The 20,980-nt window shown below is 36.5% G+C and overlaps 1 protein-coding gene across 1 annotated transcript; it reads left to right on the top strand.

Annotated features, from left to right (window-relative positions):
• The first annotated feature begins 971 nt into the window (after positions 1-971).
• Positions 972-12,975, top strand: LOC145780721 (delta-1-pyrroline-5-carboxylate dehydrogenase, mitochondrial-like). Its single transcript, XM_082592343.1, has 11 exons — positions 972-1,101; positions 2,937-3,117; positions 3,390-3,593; positions 3,935-4,087; positions 7,953-8,027; positions 8,384-8,571; positions 8,693-8,818; positions 9,451-9,595; positions 10,137-10,334; positions 10,589-10,710; positions 11,548-12,975. The coding sequence occupies exons 1-11, from the start codon at positions 1,055-1,057 to the stop codon at positions 11,777-11,779; spliced, it is 1,671 nt and encodes a 556-aa protein (XP_082448469.1). The 5' UTR covers positions 972-1,054; the 3' UTR covers positions 11,780-12,975.
• The last annotated feature ends 8,005 nt before the right edge of the window (positions 12,976-20,980 follow it).

Below are 20,980 nucleotides of genomic sequence, written 5' to 3' on the forward strand. Positions count from 1 at the left end.
CAGTGTATGTAGCTGCAATGAGGGAAAAAGAAAACCTCATTATTTTATTATCACACACTAGTGGCAATGAACTGTAAGCTATGCGACGTTTGGTGAAAAAAATGACTGATGAAACGCACGCCTATTCAACGACCAATCAGCTGCTAGATCTGTTTGGCTGGAAGCAGTCGCCAGTCGCACTCACAGCCAGTTATTAACCCCAACTTGGGTCTCACTTTCAATGTGGTTAGACTAGCATTTGGGTAAGTAAACCTGCAGTGCTTTAACTTTTAGCAAAGATGCATTTAGGGAATTCATCCCTAGATTGGAAATTTTATGCTTTCTTAGGGACACATTTAGGAAAGGTTCACACGTTAGTTCTTTTGTTGCACAGTTTGACTGTTTGTGATGCTGCAACATTACACCTAGTTTTTGTGTGTTTGCAGATTTGGGGAATTTTGATAGGCCTACAATTTAGTGAATTTCGAGCATAAAGTAGATTTGTGGAATTTTTCTTCTGCATTTTAGCAAAGCTAGTAGGATACCGGTACCCAAGTAAACCCTGTGATGCTAGATTTGGTCTTAAAAGTGCTTTTATAAACAATGTGGAAGTGGCTATATTTATGGCACTTTTTGCCATAGTTTCCAATCAAAGAGATTTGTGGCAGTGTTGCTGGATTAAAAATTCTTGTTCAAAATTTAAAGACATTTTCAAATCTACAAAAATACCAGGTCAGGTTTGCTTTCTGACCAAGCCTTCTAAATTTCCCAAGTTGCAAGTTTTGTTTTTAACAGCTTTGAAGTTTCATTGAATTAAGGTAGAATACCTTTTATGGGCCATACCCATGGCGAAAAGCATCGTAGCCACATGCTTATGAAAAAAACCTTGCAAATTTAAAATAAAGTCTACCGGTATGTGAGATGTGCTTGAAGTTGCAGTGCTAGTGTAAATGTGAGCATTGTCATACTGTTGCAGCAGAACTACGGTATAATATATCTTAACTTTTTAAAGTGAAAAAAGGTGATTTGAGGTTTGTGTTGTTGTGTATGCTGTATCATTCTGTATTACACAAAAATGATCACTGGTATAAGGAGTATTCACAAAAGACTTAATACTTTCAGGTAATCAGTGTTTGGTTTTCTTCTAATGTTAGTTTGTTCCAAAAGTAATGATAAGTAGGCCTAGTAATTTTCTTACTAAAATGCAAACATGTATTGTCCACATTTTTTTGACTAAACTAAAAGGAGTCTTTTTTCTGTACCGTATTTAAGTTGAATATTAGTTTACATCTACTTTTGTAAAGTAAGTTAGTTTAAGAACTGTCTGGTAGAATTCAATCATTTAATTTTTGCTCTGATAGTTTTATTTGTTTACTTGAATCTGAACCAAAAAAAAAAAAATGGATGAAGCATGAGTATCTCCACTATTTAATATTAGCACTTGATAGGCACTGCCACTTCATCAGCAGCGTTTTGTTTGCTGCAACTTGTAGCAGAAGTTTCACACAGCCTATCTTGCTCTTGGTAGCAGATTCTCATCAGTTGCTCAAAATCTCTTCAAATGCTGCATCATAAAAAAGTGAATAAAAAAATATGTTGCTTATAAATTGGGTGCTTGAGTGTATCAAATAGCCCATGAAGATGTTTAGACATAGCAACTTTTCTCATCATTGTGGTTATAATTCATCCTGCTACTTTAACATAGATATATTCAGTAGCGTAGCCAGGAATTTTGAAAGGGGGGGGGATTGACGATCCAGCGGCGGGGGGTCTGGCGAGCCTCCCCCAAAAAATTTTGAAAAATTACTTTGAATTTGGTGCATTCTGAGAGCATTTTCAACATAAATGTGGGTATGAATATTCCTGTAAAATGGTGCTGTCCGGAGGCATAGCAAAAGGATAAGATCATGTTTTCTTCGGCATTTTTCGGAAATAAAGCTAAGTCTCTATGTTTTCTTGTTGTTAATTCCTGGCTGAGATGTTTGAATGTTTGGTATTGGCAAAACTCGCTCTATTAATGCAGTTTTGTATAAAATTAGGCAATTTTTTTAGACTGAAAGCATCATTCTCAATATCGTGACGTCATACGCGTGCCAAAAGGGGGGGTTGTAACCCCCAAAACCCCCCCCCCTTGGCTACGCCACTAGATATATTGTATATATATATATGTTTATAGGATTTCGATCATTTCATTTGTAGTACTGACGATGAAAACAGTTCAGCCTGCAAAACGTTTGTTAACATAAATTTAGTTTTTGCATTCGGGTACTCTATATTTCTTACTCAAATTGACCAAACATTCTAACAAGTTTCCTTATGAGATTAAACATAAACCTAAACATCCCAGTTATTTCATTTGTATTTTCTTCATTTGTATTTCTACATTTGTATTTCATTCGATCATTTCATTTGTAGTACTGACGATGAAAACAGTTCAGCCTGCAAAACGTTTGTTAACATAAATTTAGTTCTCTAACAAGTTTCCTTATGAGATTAAACATAAACCTAAATATCCCAGTTATTTTATTTGTATTTTCTTCATTTGTATTTCTACATTTGTATTTCATTTGATCATTTCATTTGTAGTACTGACGATGAAAACAGTTCAGCCTGCAAAACGTTTGTTAACATAAATTTAGTTTTTGCATTCGGGTACTCTATATTTCTTACTCAAATTGACCAAACATCTAACAAGTTTCCTTATGAGATTAAACATAAACCTAAATATCCCAGTTATTGTTTATCAATACTATCAAGAACGAATTGGCTAGGTAAAAATCTCAAGAAAGGTCTGTACCAACCCAGACAGCAAATCAACAATTTTTTATGTTGATTTAATGTCTGCAGATGTTGAATCAATTTTAAAACGGTTGATTTGCTGTCTGGAAACAGACAAATGGAATTTTAATTGGATTGGAGAATGTTAGGTAATAAAAGCTTTCTTGTTTGGATTACAGAGTTGTGTCATCACGCTTCTTATCGGTCAAGAATGAACCCATTTTAGAATTTAAACCTGGGTCACAGGAGCGTTCAAAGGTGCTGGCCTCTTTGAAAGAAGTTCAATCAAAAACTCAAGATGTTCCAATAGTAATTGGTGGAGAAGAAATATGGACCAAAGATGTTCACTATCAAGTTTGTGTAAGTAACGGCACTGCTAGTTTTTATAAACTAGATTTCCAGTTGTTACAGTGGCTATGGTTGTTTTTAAGGAAATAAAAATGTTAATCGTTTCATGCAGTTCAGTATCATATATATATACTGCTTATAATTTGTTGTATTGATAAACATGTCAATTTGCTTATTTTTATTACAATTTTTTGTGAAGCTTAATCAATTAATCATTTTAATAGCAATCACTGCTGTGATTGTCTTGCAATTTTATGATTTTTCATGATGTTTTTTTTCTGCAGCCATATCGTCATAGCCAGAAAATTGCGAAGTATTGCTATGCAAATACTGATTTGATAAATCAAGCCATTGAAAATTCATTGTCTGTGAGAAAGGAATGGGAAGCGAGACCTTTGTCAGATCGAGCTCAAATATTCTTTAAAGCAGCAGATGTTTTGAGTGGCGAAAAACGTCCTGACATTCTTGCTACAACTATGGCTGGCCAGGTAAACTCCAAAGTAGAATTCAATAAGTTTATATATACTAATAATTATACTAACTATCGCCTAGTTTGGTCATGACTGATCTTTTGTTTAATGGTGCAATGTTTTGAACATTCTCAATAGGAAACTCTCTTTTGCCTTGCAGCTGGGCCTTCTATCTTGGTGGAAATTTTTTGCCTAAAGCAAGCCCCGTTAATGATTTAGACCTCAAAGGTTACGTTACAATTCTGTGTTAAAGTATTTTATGTCTATACACATTACACAATTTATATAATGTAAATTTAGATCATGTTAGTTTGTCTTTTGAATTTTTTACTCAAAACCCTATGTATTACTTGCTTTAGGCGAAGAATGTTGTTCAAGCTGAAATTGACGCAGCTCCAGAATTAATCGATTTCTTTCGATTCAATGCAACTTATGCTCTAGAGTTGGAAAAACAACAACCCATAAACCCTGATCCCAATGTCATTAATAGTGTGGAGTACCGTGGTCTCGAGGTTGGTGAAACCTGTTGTGGTGATCTTCTGTTACTTTCTGATGAGCATTGCTACTGACTTTCTCTTTTAACCCTTTGAGGTACAGTGGCACGCATGTGTGCCACAAAATTAACTGTGATTTTATGTTAGAAAATCATTAGATTTTGAAACGATTTTTATGCTGCAACCTCTTTATACATCAAACTTTAATTTGAAACTAATAGTTGGAAACTCTGAACTAATTTCTTCACACATACCTTAAAATTGTTTTGCCTATTTTAGCTATTGCTTCAGAGGCATGTTTGAAACTTATTTTTATTAGTTTATAATTCTTAATTCATCATAAGATATATTCAGAGTACACTTTAGAGTGTCTAGGACACCTTTTTACCATTACTTAAGTTGGAAACTAAGGTTTACTGGTTGTGAGGCTAACTATTTATGTGTGGCACACATATGTGCCATTGTACTTCAAGGGTAAAAATTGCTACACAAGTTTATGTGAATCTTTGTTAGAAAGTCTGGTAATGTTTGCAATGTGTGAAGAAAATCTGTTTACTATAGTAATTCAAAATGAAAACATATTGCAAAGTAACCTGATACTGAGCTTATTTTCATGTTTAATTAGTGCAAACTAAGTGTTTTCAAAATAACAATATGGCTAAAAGGCAAAAAGTTTTCCATTTGAGTGAAGTCGCTGTCAATCGTGTGTTATTTGCGGACTGCAGGATGCCCTTTCCAAAAGAAATGTTTTCAGTACTGGCACAGTGAGGTCCAATAGGAAGCATTTGCTAAAATCACAAGTCCTTGCTGACAAGAGCATGAAGAGAGGGGATGTTGCTTGGTTTCAAGCTAAAAATCTTGTATATATACTTTGTGAAGTGGATGGACAACAAAGCCATCAACTTTGTATCAAACTTTTTGACAGCTTTTCCATTGGATGAAGTGAAACAAGAAAGAAGGGATCAAGCTCGAAACAATCTGATTGCCTGTCCAGATGTTGTGAAGCAATTAGCATTACAATCAGCACATGGGTGGCGTAGATATAATGAATAAAAAAAAAGTGACAAATCAATTTGATGGCAAGTCCAGAATCAAATACTACTTGCGATTTGTGTTTGACCTAATGGACATTGCTGTAAATAATGCATTTGTTATTTACAACAAACTATGTGATGAAAATCCTGATATGAGCAACCTTGACTCTAAAACATTTCGACGACTTGTTGTGAGGAGTATGATTGGAACATTCACAAACAGGAAACGAGCAGTCGCATCATCAGCTATCATGACCTCCAAAAGAAGTCGCTCCATGGCATCAGTTGATATGAAACATACAATGGAAAAGGTGGAAGACAGAAAGCAATGCAAGTTGTGCACTACTCGGAAAACATATAATCGGACCAACAACCAATGTTTGGATGTTGTATTTGTTGTAATCATCTATTCTATGTGAAAGACAGAGACTGTTTCAATGCATACCACAAATCTTTATAGTATAGTATGCATGTTGTATGATGTGATTTTAAAACCAATGCACAATTTTTATCAATATCTTGGGAATTGTATCCTAAATTCATCATCATTTTACATTGATTCAGGTGGCTATAGATCCTCTAATGATTTGTACACCTTTATTTCAATCTGCAGTGATTGTTTTTACCTCAGAATAGTGTTGGGCGATATATCGAATTTTCGATACGATACGATATCTTTTCAATATCGATATTTATTTCAATATCGTTCGATAACTCATAACTGCAAACCCCTACAAAAACGTTGCCAAAGCCAAACGGCAAAAGTTGAAATTGCCTCGGCAATTGCTGTGAACGTTTATAACGAAAAAAATTGTACCAAACATGGAAAACGAGAAGCGAAAAATATGCTAGAGTAGTCTATCACGGCCGCACTGTGTGATTTGTTGTGATGTAATAATACCAAAAGTAGCGATAAAGCGAGCAACGCAATACGCACGCTGTTACGGTAATTCACGTTGAATAACTCACGAGGAGGAAAAGTAAGTTAATTTTGGGTTGATTCAACGTTCGAGTCAGCACAAATCGATTTAATTTTCCCGGCTGGTTATATTGCGTAACAACAATGCCCAATAAGAAAGTTACGTTTGTTTTACATTAATTCGACATCTAGCGACGTTGAATTATCATAAAATAACGTTAATTGCTCAACCAAGTACCGGTAACAAATTAATCGCTCCCTGCGAGAAGATTGCCTCGATTTAGGTATGCACTAACATAATTTCGGCACAGTTGGGATACTGCGAGCAACACAAAGTCTGCTTGATGAAAAACTAGATGTCAGAATCGGAATCATCAGATGCTGTATCGGAGGATGAGATTGTCGTGTCATCACTGGAATCGGACACATCAAGAGGCTCATCGCTTGGCTGTAAATCTACACTGTCTTTGCCGTTCGCAATGAAGCGTCCACGTTTTCCCGCTTTTGTGCTTTGATACCCATCCACACGCCTCTTTCGCAGAGCTCCATCAGGGTGTTGACTAAGGAGCAAACCTATGGCTGTGGCATAACGACTGGGAGGGATATCTAACCCTAACCTTACAAGCGCTCTTGTGGCTTCGGCATTTTTATTGCCGACGCTAATGCGCCATTCATGCATCTGCGTCGGCAATCACCTCGGCATTTGCCGACACTAATTTCGAAGACTGAGAAACTCTTTTCTTAATTAGTACAAAAATATCGAAAAGTATCGAAATATCGAGTATTTTTTCAAATATCGTATCGTTTTGTTTTTTTCAATATCGCCCAACACTACCTCAGAATACTGTATATATTTGCTGTGTCCATTCTCTTACTTTATGTTAGTGAACCAGATGGTTCAAGGTCATGAGGTCAGTTTCCTAAGTCTCTACAATGCATGGTAATAATATTTGCATAGAACTTGAAGGTTGCTTAATTTTTAATCAGTCAAATGTTGTGTTGAGTGTTCTTACTAGTTTCCAAAATTCTACTTTGCAGATTTCATTTGGATTCCACTCTTTTTATCTGTGTTTTCAGTGTCTTTGTGGTGCGTTGTTTGTCTATTTCATTGTTTGTGATTAAATCAATGTGATCTGCAAAACCTTGCATTGGTTATCAGGCTGCTGTTGAAAACCATATAACAGTTCTACCGTTTCTATTGCCATTTTGGTAACACAGACTGGTGCTAAGAAAATAGACAAAATCTTTACCCTTGAGGCACAATGGCACACATACGTGCCATACATTATTTCTCTTACTACACATAATTTTTTTTAAATTTCTTCAAAAGTCCTTTTAAACAACACCACTAACCATAATAATACAATGGTTGACTGAAAATTTATTTCCAGTACCTTATGTGCGTCAAAGGGTTAACCAATGACATGAAAAGTTATGACAGACTTGCCATTTGTTGTCAGAATTGCCTTATTGCTTTAATTTTCCCCAGCAAGCTTCTCTGTAGTCTGTCAATTTGTCGTTTTCTTGTGATGTGATAATACACATAGAGCTAGATAGGCAGCAAGACTAGCATCAACATGTTCTTTAACTTGTATGTTGTTTTAAAGCTAAATAAAATGAAAAGGATTTTTTAAGACCCTTAAAGTCTTTAAACAAACAAGTTTCTGAACATTTGATGTGATACTTACTCTTACGACGACATGCTAATTTCAGTTCAACATGTTATTTTAAATTGACTTTCATCTGCTTTTGCGTATAAGACTGGCATATCAAAAAGAATCATCCGCCTTGTGAAGAATTATTCTCGAGGGCTAGCGACAATAACTGTCACAAGTGTCACATAGTTGTTTCGAAGCAGTCTTTTGGTTCCTCATGTTACTATTTAATTAAAATGAGCTCACATGCTATGTTTCAGTAACTATTTTTGCAGGGTTTTGTTGCTGCTATTTCACCCTTTAACTTCACAGCAATCGGTGGTAATTTAGCAGGAACACCGGCCCTGATGGTAAGTTTGAAGAGTCGTTTGCGTATCTTTGAAGCAATAGAATGCGGTAATTATTACTAATTAATTATTAGAGTGATAATAATTTCTGTCTCCTCTCTTCAACTTTTGAGAGTAGGACATCGCATTAGAACGAATCTTATTCTCTAGTCTACTATTTTGCGTTTTTGTTTGCCGCGTTTCGAAGGTGATTAATAACTATGTGCTTGCTATATCATTTTCCATTCTACCCTTTTCTGTGCATTGTAACGCAGCTCCTCATCTTTCGGTATGCTACACTGAGTATCAGTAAGTTTGCTTGTTTCATATTTTGCTCTAGATTTGATTGGCAACACTTAATTTTTTTTTGATTTTTGCAGGGTAATGTTGTTTTGTGGAAACCAAGTGACACAGCGATGCTTTCCAGTTGGCTTGTGTACAACATTTTGAAAGAATGCGGATTGCCACCCGGTGTAATCCAGTTTATACCGGCTGATGGTCCTACGTTTGGTAACACAGTAACAGCTTCACCAGATTTGGCAGGCATTAATTTCACGGGAAGTGTACCGTAAGTGCTTTTCGATTTGTTTTTACATTGCACTTGAAGCAAAGAGAGAGAATGTACAACTTTTTGCTTGTGATAACAATTCCTGCCAGCTTAATGTACAAAGATGAAATTTCAATATCAGGACCTTCACCCGACTCTGGCAGCAAGTTGGAGAGAATTTACCAAACTACAAAACTTTCCCACGACTGGCTGGCGAGTGTGGAGGGAAAAACTTCCATTTTGTACACCCATCCGCTGACGTGGAAAGGTAACACATCTTGTGATGCTAGGCTTTTCGTAACAAAGAAAACTTTTTCCGAATACAATTAGGTAGTAGTAGTCCGTTTTAATCCGGTGACGTGCTCGTTGCGAATAGTGGCCGGATCCACCACGACGTGCCGCAATCAATCTTCACACCTTGCTTCTACATCGATCTGTCTAAAGCGTCCTTTCTTGTCAAGCCGACCTTGCTGCTTTCCTCCTTAACTTGCCTTTTCCATGCTTTTTGGTCTTCTTGCTTCCTTCGACTATCCACTCGCAACTACAACGCTCTTCTCAAAACATCATCTTCATCCCTCCTCAAAACATGTTTATTGCTCATACTACCTCACTCTATTCGCTTTCACCAATTTTCATTGAACCCAAGCGAACAATTTATTTAATTTCATGTTCATGGAAATCTTTGTGTATAAACTGGACGCTGACGATAGTCTTGACTTACTAAAATATTTTCAAAATGTAGCTCTTGCTAACGCTTGGGATCTGTCCTAGACATGAATGTTTTGTTTTTATGCGATGCTACTTTTCTATGTGTCTACTTTTTAAATCTTATTTTAACATGTGATTACATTTCAGTCTGTATGCCTTACAGCTTTCTCAACAACTTCGTATGTGTTACAGCGTGGTAAATGGAACCATTCGATCAGCTTTTGAATTTAGTGGCCAGAAGTGTTCAGCATGTTCTCGTGCTTTTGTCCCCAAGTCATTGTGGCCACAAATTAAAGAGGGACTTCTTGAAAAGCACAAAGAAATCAAGTTGGGAAATGTAAGTGATGTTCACATCGTTATATTACGGAGCATTTTAATTTTGCATTATCATTGGCTCTTCTGCTTTTGAAGTCAAATCCAAACGAAGCATTTTCTTCATGAGTCATTTGAAATTTTTTGCACAAGGTATTTTAAATTTGCAATACTAGGCCAGCTTTAGGCTACAACTTTGTCGACGTTTTATCATAAAAATTTATCAGTTACATATCCTGCAAGAATTTTAATGCGAAACTATAATTGAACAACCACTACATGAAGTATATTTGATTGCTTTTGTGCACAGTCACGTTTGCAACGAATCTACTCTTTTTTGACGGTTAAGCACACGCATTGTTATCTTTTTACACATGTGAACCCAGAACACGCATTTTTTCTACAACTTACATTGAGATTTAAGCCAGAAGATGAATAACTTGACAAGCTCATTATTTACTACTTTATATCAACAAGTATTACTTGTAATATGTATGTGCGTTATACTATGCATTAACTTTTATATTAAACAATACATTAACTAATGTTAATTAAATAATTCGCAGCCCGATGATTTCTCAGTCTTTCTGTCGGCAGTCATTGACGATGCATCATTTAAACGGAACAAGTCTTACCTCGACCACGCAAACTTCTCTCCCCAAGTTGACGTTCTGGCTGGCGGAAAATGCGATAATTCGGTCGGATACTTTGTAGAGCCCACAATCGTGCAGTGCCATGACAGCAACGATACACTCTTAAAAGAAGTAAAGGACCATTAATTCTTTTCTTAGTTGAAAAAGTATAACAAAATTGTAAAAAAAATGTTTCCGTGTTAATTTTTAGAATGAGTTAATTTGCAGTGTTAATTTGTTATTTAATTTGCAGAATGCTTCAATTTCGAGATACATGTAGACTAAGCCTATAATAATATTTTAGTTTTTATTTTGTTGAAACTTCAATTACTTTTTGTAGTACACTTACACTTTAAGTACACTTAATGCCATATTGTAATATTAAGGAAATATTCGGCCCTGTGCTTTCATGCTACGTTTACGAGGATGATAAATACAAAGACATCTTGGAAATGATTGATTCTTCAACCGCTTACGGTCTCACCGGCTCGGTGTTTGCCAAAGACGAGTAAGAATATGTAACAAGGAAAATTTAAAATTATTCTCAAACTTAAACAACAGCGCTATTGCAACCTTATTGTTCTAGCCAGCGAAAGTCGTTATTGGAAGACGCTGAATTGACTTAAAAAAGTTAGATTTTGCTAGTTGCCGGCCTCTAAGCTCCCGGCGGCTATCGTGGCCATGGTCAGCGAGAAGTCGGCAATAGGCTCCTCCTTTACCGCGCCGGTAAGCCATGTTTGGTCGCTGGCTTTCACAAGCCAACATTTCTCCACTCCGTCGGGAGTTGCGTTTTTTCCAATCGCGTTTGTGCGTGAAACGTTCTTCTCTTTACTCGCATTCGTAATCTTTTAGTCTGAGCGTCGACCTATAAAACTGGAGGACTGACTCAACACCTACTCCTTGAGAAGCAGTGCTTTTTACAACTGCAAATGTGTTTCAAAGCCTTGTTTATGCTGTTTTCACCTGAGTGAACGCAAAAACACGATATTAACGGATTTTGAAAAACACGAATTTTTAACGGATTTTTTTTGGCTGCCGGGCGCCAGAATTTGGCCGCCGGGAAGAAACTCTGGTAGTCCATGCTTGGTCGCCGAAAAACTAAAGGAGCTCAGAGGCCTAACTAGGTTATTGTTCTTGCTAATTATGGAGCTATGTGAACTCAATAAAGCAAAGCAAAACAATTATAGTACCTACGTTTTCGCTAGTTACTTTTATTCACCGGCTGGTATTGCTTCACTTGTTTTGTTACTTCATGTCTAGAGACCATTCGATTACGTCAGCAGATAAAACATGTGCCGCCAAAGTGCACTGTTTTTGTTTGTTTTTAATCTTATCTTCAACGCAGGGCCGTAGTGGAAGAAGCGAAATCTGCTTTCAAGCAAGCTGCTGGGAATTTTTACATCAATGACAAATCTACCGGTTCCGTAGTCGGTCAACAGTGGTTTGGTGGATCCAGAAAGTCTGGGACGAACGATAAGCCTGGAAGTCCACACTACGTGCTCAGATGGGTTTCTCCAAGAGCAATTAAACGCACGAAAGTTCCTTTAAAAGATTGGAAATATCCATCAATGGAGTAGAGGAAACTGCCATAGTTGCTTGGTTTGCAAACTGAATAAATTGTGAGTTGCGGCTATTCCGCTTGACAAATGGTGCTTTGCAGCACCACTGTCGGTTATTAAATATTGGACAGCAAGTTCCAGGATTCCTTTCAATCAGATTGTTCGATAGTTTAAAGCCCGAATCATTAAGCAGCAAATTGCTAAATGTGGACGTTGAGGTGAAGTGAGGACTTCTTTTGGTCTTTGTTTTCATGACGAAAATCTTTTATTTGGTTTGTACATTTATGCAATCAAAATGTGCCACCAACTGTAGCCTATTATTCTTTCTTTTTTGTAGAAAGCGATGAATCTTAATCATGTTACACACATATCATTGGTTCCTGTGATATAGAGAAGGGTGTAGAATTTGATGTATGAATTTAAAGTTCAATATGTTATGCTGAATTGCTATCTGTGAAACGTATTAATTATCAGCATCCAAAGATGTAGCATTGTAGCTATATCAAATTTACAATATATTGAGTGTCTAGTAGCCTAACCTCATTCCTCATTTACCTTAAAAGCAAAAGTTTACAAGAATTATAAAGTTGCGTGTGAAGTAAATTACTTCAAAAAGTTTACATGGTGTATTATTTTATGCTGGGAAATCAGCTTTAATATTTAGTTTTTTCTGATATAACAGAAAGTGCTATGTGAATTTATGTTCTGTATGCTTACCTACACGTTTTAGGAGTTGAGTAATAATTTGTAACATAAATAAATACTTTAAAGTGCTAAAATTCTCACTTTAAATCGTTTAGGCTTGTTTTTCAATGAACATTTCTTTAAACTTACCGGTTAATTTTTCTCGTCTTGTTTAATGCCAATGGTCCCCAACTTACCAATTCTGAAACCTTGTTTTAAGTGAAATGGTTGTTCAATGTTAACCATTGAAGCTTGAGCCATCAGGCAAAATTCATGACATCATATTTGATCAGCGACCAAAAAAGTGGCTTGTTTTGTTTTGTAAATTGTAGCCTGCATACTTTTCTGCATTCTGCACGTCGTGGGTTATAGTTGACACACAAAGGAGAATCTTTTTTGTCAACATTTTCACTATGTGTTGTGTATTAAAATACTGTATTCCCATGTTATGTAAACACACTTGCCAAATTGTAAAGCATACAAATACACGAAAGTACTAAATAAATTAAAATATTGCTTGAAGAAAGCACCTGCCTTCATTCGGTTGGATGTGATGTATTGTAGGTTAAGTGTGATCAGCATCAACCCTCCTTGTTCCTTTAGAATAGCTTAGTTCAGAATGAAGAGCGGATGGCTCAGTTGGATAGCGCGTGAATCGTGAAAGAAACAGCTTTTAGATCAAGCGGCGCTGGTTCGACTCTCAGAGTGTACGCTTGAACAACGCATTCTCAGGACTGCTCTCCATTCAGCGGCACCTATTAGGTGGAATAATTTCCCGGCAACAACACTTCCACAATCGGAAAACTTCACACTGCCTATCTCGATAACCGACTCTGCATCAAAAGCCTCCACGAGTAGCCCATGCGAAACTACCAGGAATAACCTATGAAGGCTTTGTCAGTCCGAGATTAAAGATTCAAAAACCATCTAACTAAAACGAATTAACAAAAAACGTAAAAGCGAGCTCGTGTCTTTAGACTACAAAGTGAGCGAACACAAAAATTGAGTTGGAGAATCTAGCATAACTTAGTCATGTCTGCAGTGGCGCCGCCAGACCTTCAACAATGGGGGGGGCAAAATATTGACAGTGCAAGACAGTAGCGTAGTCAGGAATTTTGACAAGGGGGGTGTTGACGGCCGGCGGGGGAATCCCGATGGCGTGTTCGCCGAAGGCGATACTTAGCGGCGGGGTTCTGGGAGGCCTCCCCCTGAAAATTGTTAAAAATTACTTTCAGTTTGGTGCATTCTGAGAGCATTTTCAACAAAATTGTTGGTATGAATATTCCTGTAAAATGGTGCTGTCCAGAGGCATAGCAAAAGGATAAGATCATGTTTTCTTCGGCATTTTTCGGAAATAAAGCTAAGTCCCTATGTTTTCTTGTTGCTAATTCTAGGCTGAGATATTTGAATGTTTGGTATTGGCAAAACTCGCTCTTTTAATGCAATTTCGTTTAAAATTAGGCAAACGTTGTTTTAGAGACATAGGTTGATTGCTTTTTTGCGAGATTATTACAGTTTTATTATTTATCAATTTTTTCCTTGGTTGATCCAAAAAGCAATCTTATTCCGGTAAGTCACTAACTTTTATGCTTTAAAGTCAACCCAAAGTTTAGAAAATGTAACGTCATAGACGTCATAACCTACATCTTGATGAGTGTCAAACAAAAAGCTTTGAGACAATGAAGTTACTTTATTTCATTTTCTGATAAGTTATATTCAAGTTTTGTTTAACTAAGTTTAATACTGTAGCTGTTTAAGACGTTAATCTAGATCGAACAAGCGATCTCAGCAGTTACAGATGGCTTGCATCCTTGCACAGTTTGACGTGAAATTACATCATAGGCTAAAGCTTTTCTTGCAAACAATGTATATAACATACGCAAATTCAATTTGAAAGGTTGAAACCACCAAACCCCCCCTCCCTTGGCAACGCCACTGGTGCAAAACATGCAAGATTTCTCTTGTTTTCTACTGCAATATAGCCTCCCAAAAGTCCCACATTTTTGACATGTCTGATCTGTTGAAAAAAATAAAATTCAAAATAAATCAGTTCAGTTCAGTTCAGTTGTTTTTTATTTCTGACCATCATATCAAAACAATACACGTCAACATAGCAAAGGTCGAGAAAAAGGTAGAAGCGACAAAACGCGAACGTTAAAAACGTGCTTGTGACCGAAGTAAGTTATTGAGTTGAAAAAAAAAAATTTGGCAACACCTTCAGAAAAATTTAAGATATAAGAAAATAAAAAAAAAGAAAATGTTAATAAACAAAAAAAAAAACAAATAAATTTAGGCTATAGCTTTATTAGCCCACATAGCTTTAGCTGATATATTTAAGATTTGTATGGACAGTTGCTATGAAGATCGGCCATGGTGCGTTATCAAGAGTGCTGATGGTCTTAAGGGGAACACGTCTTGATGCGTTTAGCTCATAGCAAGAAGAGCAAGGCAGGCAAAGAAAACCCCACAAAGAAATCCTACCACGGGCAAAGCCATTTCAAGCGCAACGCACCATAGGCCTTGCACGACTCACAAAATACAGTAGATAGGCTATAACTTGACGACACTGAAAACAATGACGAAAACAACTAAAACAAACTAGCAAAAACAACATCATCATCTTTCGGAAATTCAATTATACCCAGGGAAGTTATGTCTTGAAGATATCAAGCGTGCTTTGATAAAAGTTGCGTTGATAAAGCGATAATTTTAAAACCCAGTCAGCTAAACTCGTCACTTCCACACTGATCCAACGTTAGCAAACGTTGAATTAATGCAAAAACGACAGGCATCGCTAGCTGGGAAGTAGTAGTGGCATGTCACAGTAATATGATAAATTTGGGTTACCGTGTATATGTTTTACACGTTAAACCATAACAAAAGTGATAAAGAAATCCAATTTGGCATGTTAGAAAAATAGACAAATAATCAGACAATAGCATGACGATCCAGTCCAAGATATTGATATAAAAAACAACTGGTTGGAGCACATGGCCACCGCTTCACCGAAAGATGGCGATTGGTCGAAGAGGATGGAGAAACTTCTGAAGACTCTGTAAAACTTCTGTGGACAAAAAACACAAGAACCAGAAGGCCAGTAGGAGTACTTACAACCTTACTATTTTGCTAATGAATCTACACACATTGGCCTATCATTTCTGGGCAAAAAAAAAATAATATTAGCATGTTTGGTGCATGTAATACTTAGATAGGATCATTTTAAGAAAGATTTAGCTTGTTCATTTTTAATTTAAAGCCTTTTACAGTTTTGCATTCATTTCTTATAGTAGGGGGAAGCTTGTTCCAAACTGTTGGCCCCATGTACCGTATTGATTGTTTGCAAGTGTTAATTCTACAATACATCGGAATATAAGGAGAATTACTTCTTGTTGTTAGGCTACTTGATTGTTTACACATAATTATATCATTGAATGTTGTGGGAAGTAGCCTTTTTGAATATTTAAACATGAAAGTTGCAATCTCTGTAGTTTTCATGTGGTTAATTGATTTTAAATTGTTGAGTTCCATTACACCTTTTACGCTTTCTCTGCGGTCAATGTTAAATACAGTACGAAGAAAGTTATTGCATGTACGTTGTAGCTTTTGCAATGTAGTTTTGTTTTCATGACACCATGTTGAGATGCAATATAATAACTGACTCTCAACTAGAGAATGGTAAATGGAGAGAAGTGCTTGTTTGTTTAGGAAAGGCTTAATTTTTTTTGTCACACAGAGTGTTGATCTTATTTTTTGAAGCAAGATTTCCATATGAGATTTCCATGACAAACGCTCGTTTACAATTATTCCCAGAAACTTTATTGAGGCAACTTGTTCTATGTTGTTTTTTCGAATATTTAAGGGTGGGTGGCTTGATAGTGTCTTGCTTCCTTGACTTGAAAATAATATATGTTTGGTTTTGGTGACATTTAGAGACAATCGATTTGTTGATAGCCATTGATCTATGCATACAAGCTCTTGATTTGCAATATCATTTGCACAAATCACACTTTGATTCCGTATGGGAGTTGCAACAGCCATGTCTAGCGAAATTCTGCGTACCGGTAGCTTTTTTTCCAGATTGAAAAACCATTTTTTACAAATGCACTTTCTGATTACCCAACAGTCTGTTAGTTAAATATGCCTCATGATTTTGACTAGTTTGTCAGTTGACAGAGAAATTATCAAATACTGTAGGCTACTGAAACGCTGTGAAAACGTTTTTTCATGCTTGGAAAATACAGATGTCAAAACATAGTAGATATATCAAACGCAGAGGCGGTCACATGCGTATTGCGTAGCCTATGACATTGTGAGAATTGAGGCTAATATAAAAGTTAATGGAATAAATATAGGCCTACTGTGACGGCCACCGGGCTTAGTTCAACTGCAATAAATAGGCTACTCAGCCGGTGTTAAATGACTTTTCATTATTAATTGTATTTCTTCTTCTTATCCACGAAGATTTCCTTAGGAAAATGCACAATATCAAATAATAAGTTTAAAACACAACATTAGAGAACAATTTTTATATTTCTTTTTAAGATGCCAAAAATGCAGTAGGCTATGACGGAACAATACAGTTAAAGTCAACATGTTTTTACGTTTATTAGACGTAAAAACAAGCTTCACTGAAAGTAAAAATAACACAGGTTAACAAAATTTGAAAAAAAATTTTAATCGAGAATGGGAGTAACTTTTCTTAGACCACAATTTGCTGCTGATTTCAAATCTGGCGCTAGTTTTGCTCTAGCACATCAGGTTTTAAAGTTATTGGTCTGAAAAATTTAGACCAGAAATGTCAATATTGCGTTCAAATACCGATTTTGTTGCTACAATTTTCAAATTTAGATTAGCTTCAGAGAGCAGAGTGTTTCAGATTTGTGCATTGCTTTCACAGATTCAACACTATTTAGTTGCATATGTATGCATAGACACTATAGAGTGCAAAAAATGCCTCTTACACCTTGTCTGAGGTACTAAATACTTGAGCTAGCACAATACTGAAGTGTCAGGTTTTTAAGCTCCCTGTATTATATTTCAAACAGTCATGGTTGACGCTGAATGTGCACTTCAAACAAGCTACACAAGATCAGCTGCAACACCTTGCATACATCAAATAACCAACAAACAAAAACCCAAGAAAAACGCTCAGCATGATACCAAAGATAGTGTTTAGAATGTTGCAATGACACTTAGACATTGCTGCATTAAAATCGCTGGGCATATGATTTTCGTTTAGGTGTAGGCTACATGTTGGATCATGCAGCGATCCAACATCCATCGCGATGCAGCATCCAGCAGTAATCACCCATCATCCTTTCGTTCCAGAACCCTTGATAGCGTGCTTCCAAAGCCTTTCATGCTTTGGATATCTTGGTGAAACCTTTCACCTTGTTCATCACTCACTGCACCAAGGTTCTCAGGGAAAAAGTCCAGATGGGAATGAAGAAAATGAATCTTGAGGGACATGCGGCAGCCCATGTCATAAAAAGTTGAGAGCAACCTTTCAACACCTTTTCTGAAGGAAGCAGCCTTGAAATTTCCCAAAAAGTTAGAGCATAACCATTTAAAGGATTGCCATGCTCGACATTCTGATGAAGTGAGTGATTTTTCAAAGTCAGTATCTTTTAAAACTTCTCGAATCTGTGGACCAACAAATGACTTAGTTTTGGAAATTTCTTACAGAGGTACAGAAAACTGTTTGAATTTGATTTGCCCATTGCTTTCACAAAATTCTTCATCAAGCCGAGTTTGATATGTAACGGCGGCAAAAGAATTTTGTCAGGATTAACTAGCGGGACATTTTGGACACTTTCTTTTCCAGGATTGTAGGAGCTTCTTGTTGGCCAATCCTTTTTCTGGTAGTGCTCAGTAGTAGCGCGACTATCCTACAGACACAAGAAACAACAGTACTTTGTAAATCCCCCTTGCATCCCCATTAAGATTCCAATCATTTTCAGATCTCCACAAATACTCCACTCATAATCCCTGTAATTAATAGCATTGAGAAGAATTTCGATGTTTTCATAAGATTCCTTTAGGTGCACCGAGTGTGCTATGGGAATGGATGGCTTTTCATTTCCGTTATGTAAAAGAACAGCTTTCAGGCTTCTTTCGAGGAATCGATGAAAAATCGCCACTCATGAGGATTGTGAACTTCTCCCAATTTGTGAAAAAGTTCTTCAATATCATGACAAAAGCACAGGGGGCTATCAACTTCAAGTAGTTCACAGGGGGCCATCAACGATTGTTCGTTCGATCGTTAGCTTCTATTACTTGATCGATTCATGCAATGTTCATATACAAAGCTGTAAAATTGTACGGCTCCAGCTCATCAATTGTACGGCTTATCATTGTTTTTTTATGACGTCACACTTAATTTGCGAATAAAAAAACTGCTTTACTTGCCTGTAATTGTGGCATGTCTTCAAAATTTTAAAATTGGAATATCTAGAAAACATGATGTGCTAGGAAAAAAATAAAGACATTTTTGAAATCAGCGCACAAAATGCTTCTAGAATCAATCAATCACGAGCTCGATTAAAATTTGCTGTTGACCAGTGTAATTAATCAATTAAAACGCCAACCCCAGCCAGCTAAATCTGCTGATTTTACATCGATTCAGCGTTGTAGTTGAGATTCAACGTTGATGTAAAAAAAAGAGAAAGCTTTTACCCCCCCTTGCAACTTGAGTTGACTTCAGGTTGGGATCCAAATATTAAAAAATAATAACAATATCTAATAATATAAAAAAATTAAAAAGATGATGCCCAAAACATTGGGGGGAGGGGAGGCAGCTGCCCCGTTTGCCCCCTCTCTGCCGGCGCCACTGCATGTCTGTCATACGTAATTTGTTCGATTTGAACAACTTTTGGTTCAAGAATACTTTTTTCAGAAAACAATTTACAGCGTGTCACAAAAATTTAAATTCATAAAGCTTAAACAGACATAACCCGGCAACAACACTACATTTAACATTATAAAAACAATAAGCCAACGTTTTCGGCTAATCATACAGCCCTTTTCATGATTAGCCGAAAACGTTAGCTTATTGTTTTTTGTTTTTATAATGTTAAATGTACAGTAGTGTTGTTGCTGGGTTATGTCTGTTTATGGTTTAAAAAAGTTACCTCTCTACTCAAATTGTATCATAAAGCTTAGATTACAAAAGATCAACCTATTCAACTGTTGGAATATAGCAATGGCATAAAAGCTTTTTGATGCAGGCAATTTAAACATAGCTTCAAATTGCCTTTTTGTTGTAGCTTGAAAAATTACAGTAAAATTTTAATTCGTCACCTCAAGGGGATTAGAATATAGTGACGAATCAGGGATTCATGTGACGAACTGACGAATTATACAAACATGCCATTGCCAAAACTATAGGAATTGTGCCGGAACTGAAACAAATGTGACAAACAAGGAGAACTGTCAAATTCTACTGTGTTTTTATTTGTGATCCAAACCAGTTTGTATTCAATTCAAACCAGTATCTTTTCAAAACTTTCGAATTGCAAATTATTATTTTTTTTCATGCTTCAGTGCTCACGGACATAATAAATTTTCTGTTTAAAGAAAATCCATGTTGAAAAAAAAGAGTGTGTGTAGTGTTGACAATTGACCTTCATCATTCAATGTGATCCCAATTGACTGACAACTCGGATTAGCAATAGCAAAACCCTTCCACAATATGATTTACAACTACCGTGATTAGATTATGACGTTGATTTAGCAGTCAGTTTGCTTATGAATTCTACCCTAGGTAGTAGGAGATTTGGTAGGGTTTAGAAGCAAAAGATAATTTGATTGATTGAATCTTTATCCTCAAACTGGGAAAGCTTCTTGCAGAGCTTAATCCTGGCAGTTTCGCATTATTGCTGAAGCTTTGGATCACTAATGCAGGCCTGGTCACCGAGATTGACAGAGTGAAGTTTCCGATTGTTGAAGTCTTGTTTCCGGGAAATTATTCCATCCATTAGATGCCGCTGAATGGAGAACAGTTCTTAACGTGCGTTGCTCAAGCACACATCCCAAGAGTAGAACCAGCGCCGCTTGATTTTGAAGCTTCTTTGTTCCAGAAGTCACGCGCTATCAGTTGAGATATCTGAGCGAAAGTCCAAATGTATTTGTATCTTAGACAGTACAGTAGGCCTACTAATCCGATTTTCAGCTAATATGTTTTTATATTTAGTGCTAGCTAAAGATGAAGACAGTGTAGTTTTCGAAACTTTGGCATGGGAATGGTAGAAGCACCAGATTTATTACTTAAATAATATATGTGATAAACCTGTTTTCGTGAAATAAGTATTTTTAATTTTTGCAGCCACCAAACTTACTCGTTGATAGAGAGAGTGCATTGACAGCAAACATAGAGGGCAAAAAATCAGTCATTTTTGTAAACTTGGCAAGCAAATAACAGGAATAGAAATTTGATTTAGTGACGCGGAGCAAACAGTTGTGCAGTAAAGATCACGTGACAAGTTCGTTTAGCAAACATGTTCAACCCCTTTTGGCAGATGAAAATTTACCAAGAGA

The sequence above is a fragment of the Aplidium turbinatum genome, chromosome 12 (assembly GCF_918807975.1).
Source record: "Aplidium turbinatum chromosome 12, kaAplTurb1.1, whole genome shotgun sequence".
Lineage (NCBI taxonomy): Eukaryota > Metazoa > Chordata > Ascidiacea > Aplousobranchia > Polyclinidae > Aplidium > Aplidium turbinatum.

Bases quoted from the DNA above. Each gene is read 5' to 3' on its own strand.
- LOC145780721 (XM_082592343.1), top strand. From the start codon at position 1,055: ATGATCACTGGTATAAGGAGTATTCACAAAAGACTTAATACTTTCAG. The intron at 3,118-3,389 runs GTAAGTAACGGC...TTTTTTCTGCAG, and splicing joins ATGTTCACTATCAAGTTTGT to CCATATCGTCATAGCCAGAA. The intron at 8,819-9,450 runs GTAACACATCTT...TATGTGTTACAG, and splicing joins CCATCCGCTGACGTGGAAAG to CGTGGTAAATGGAACCATTC.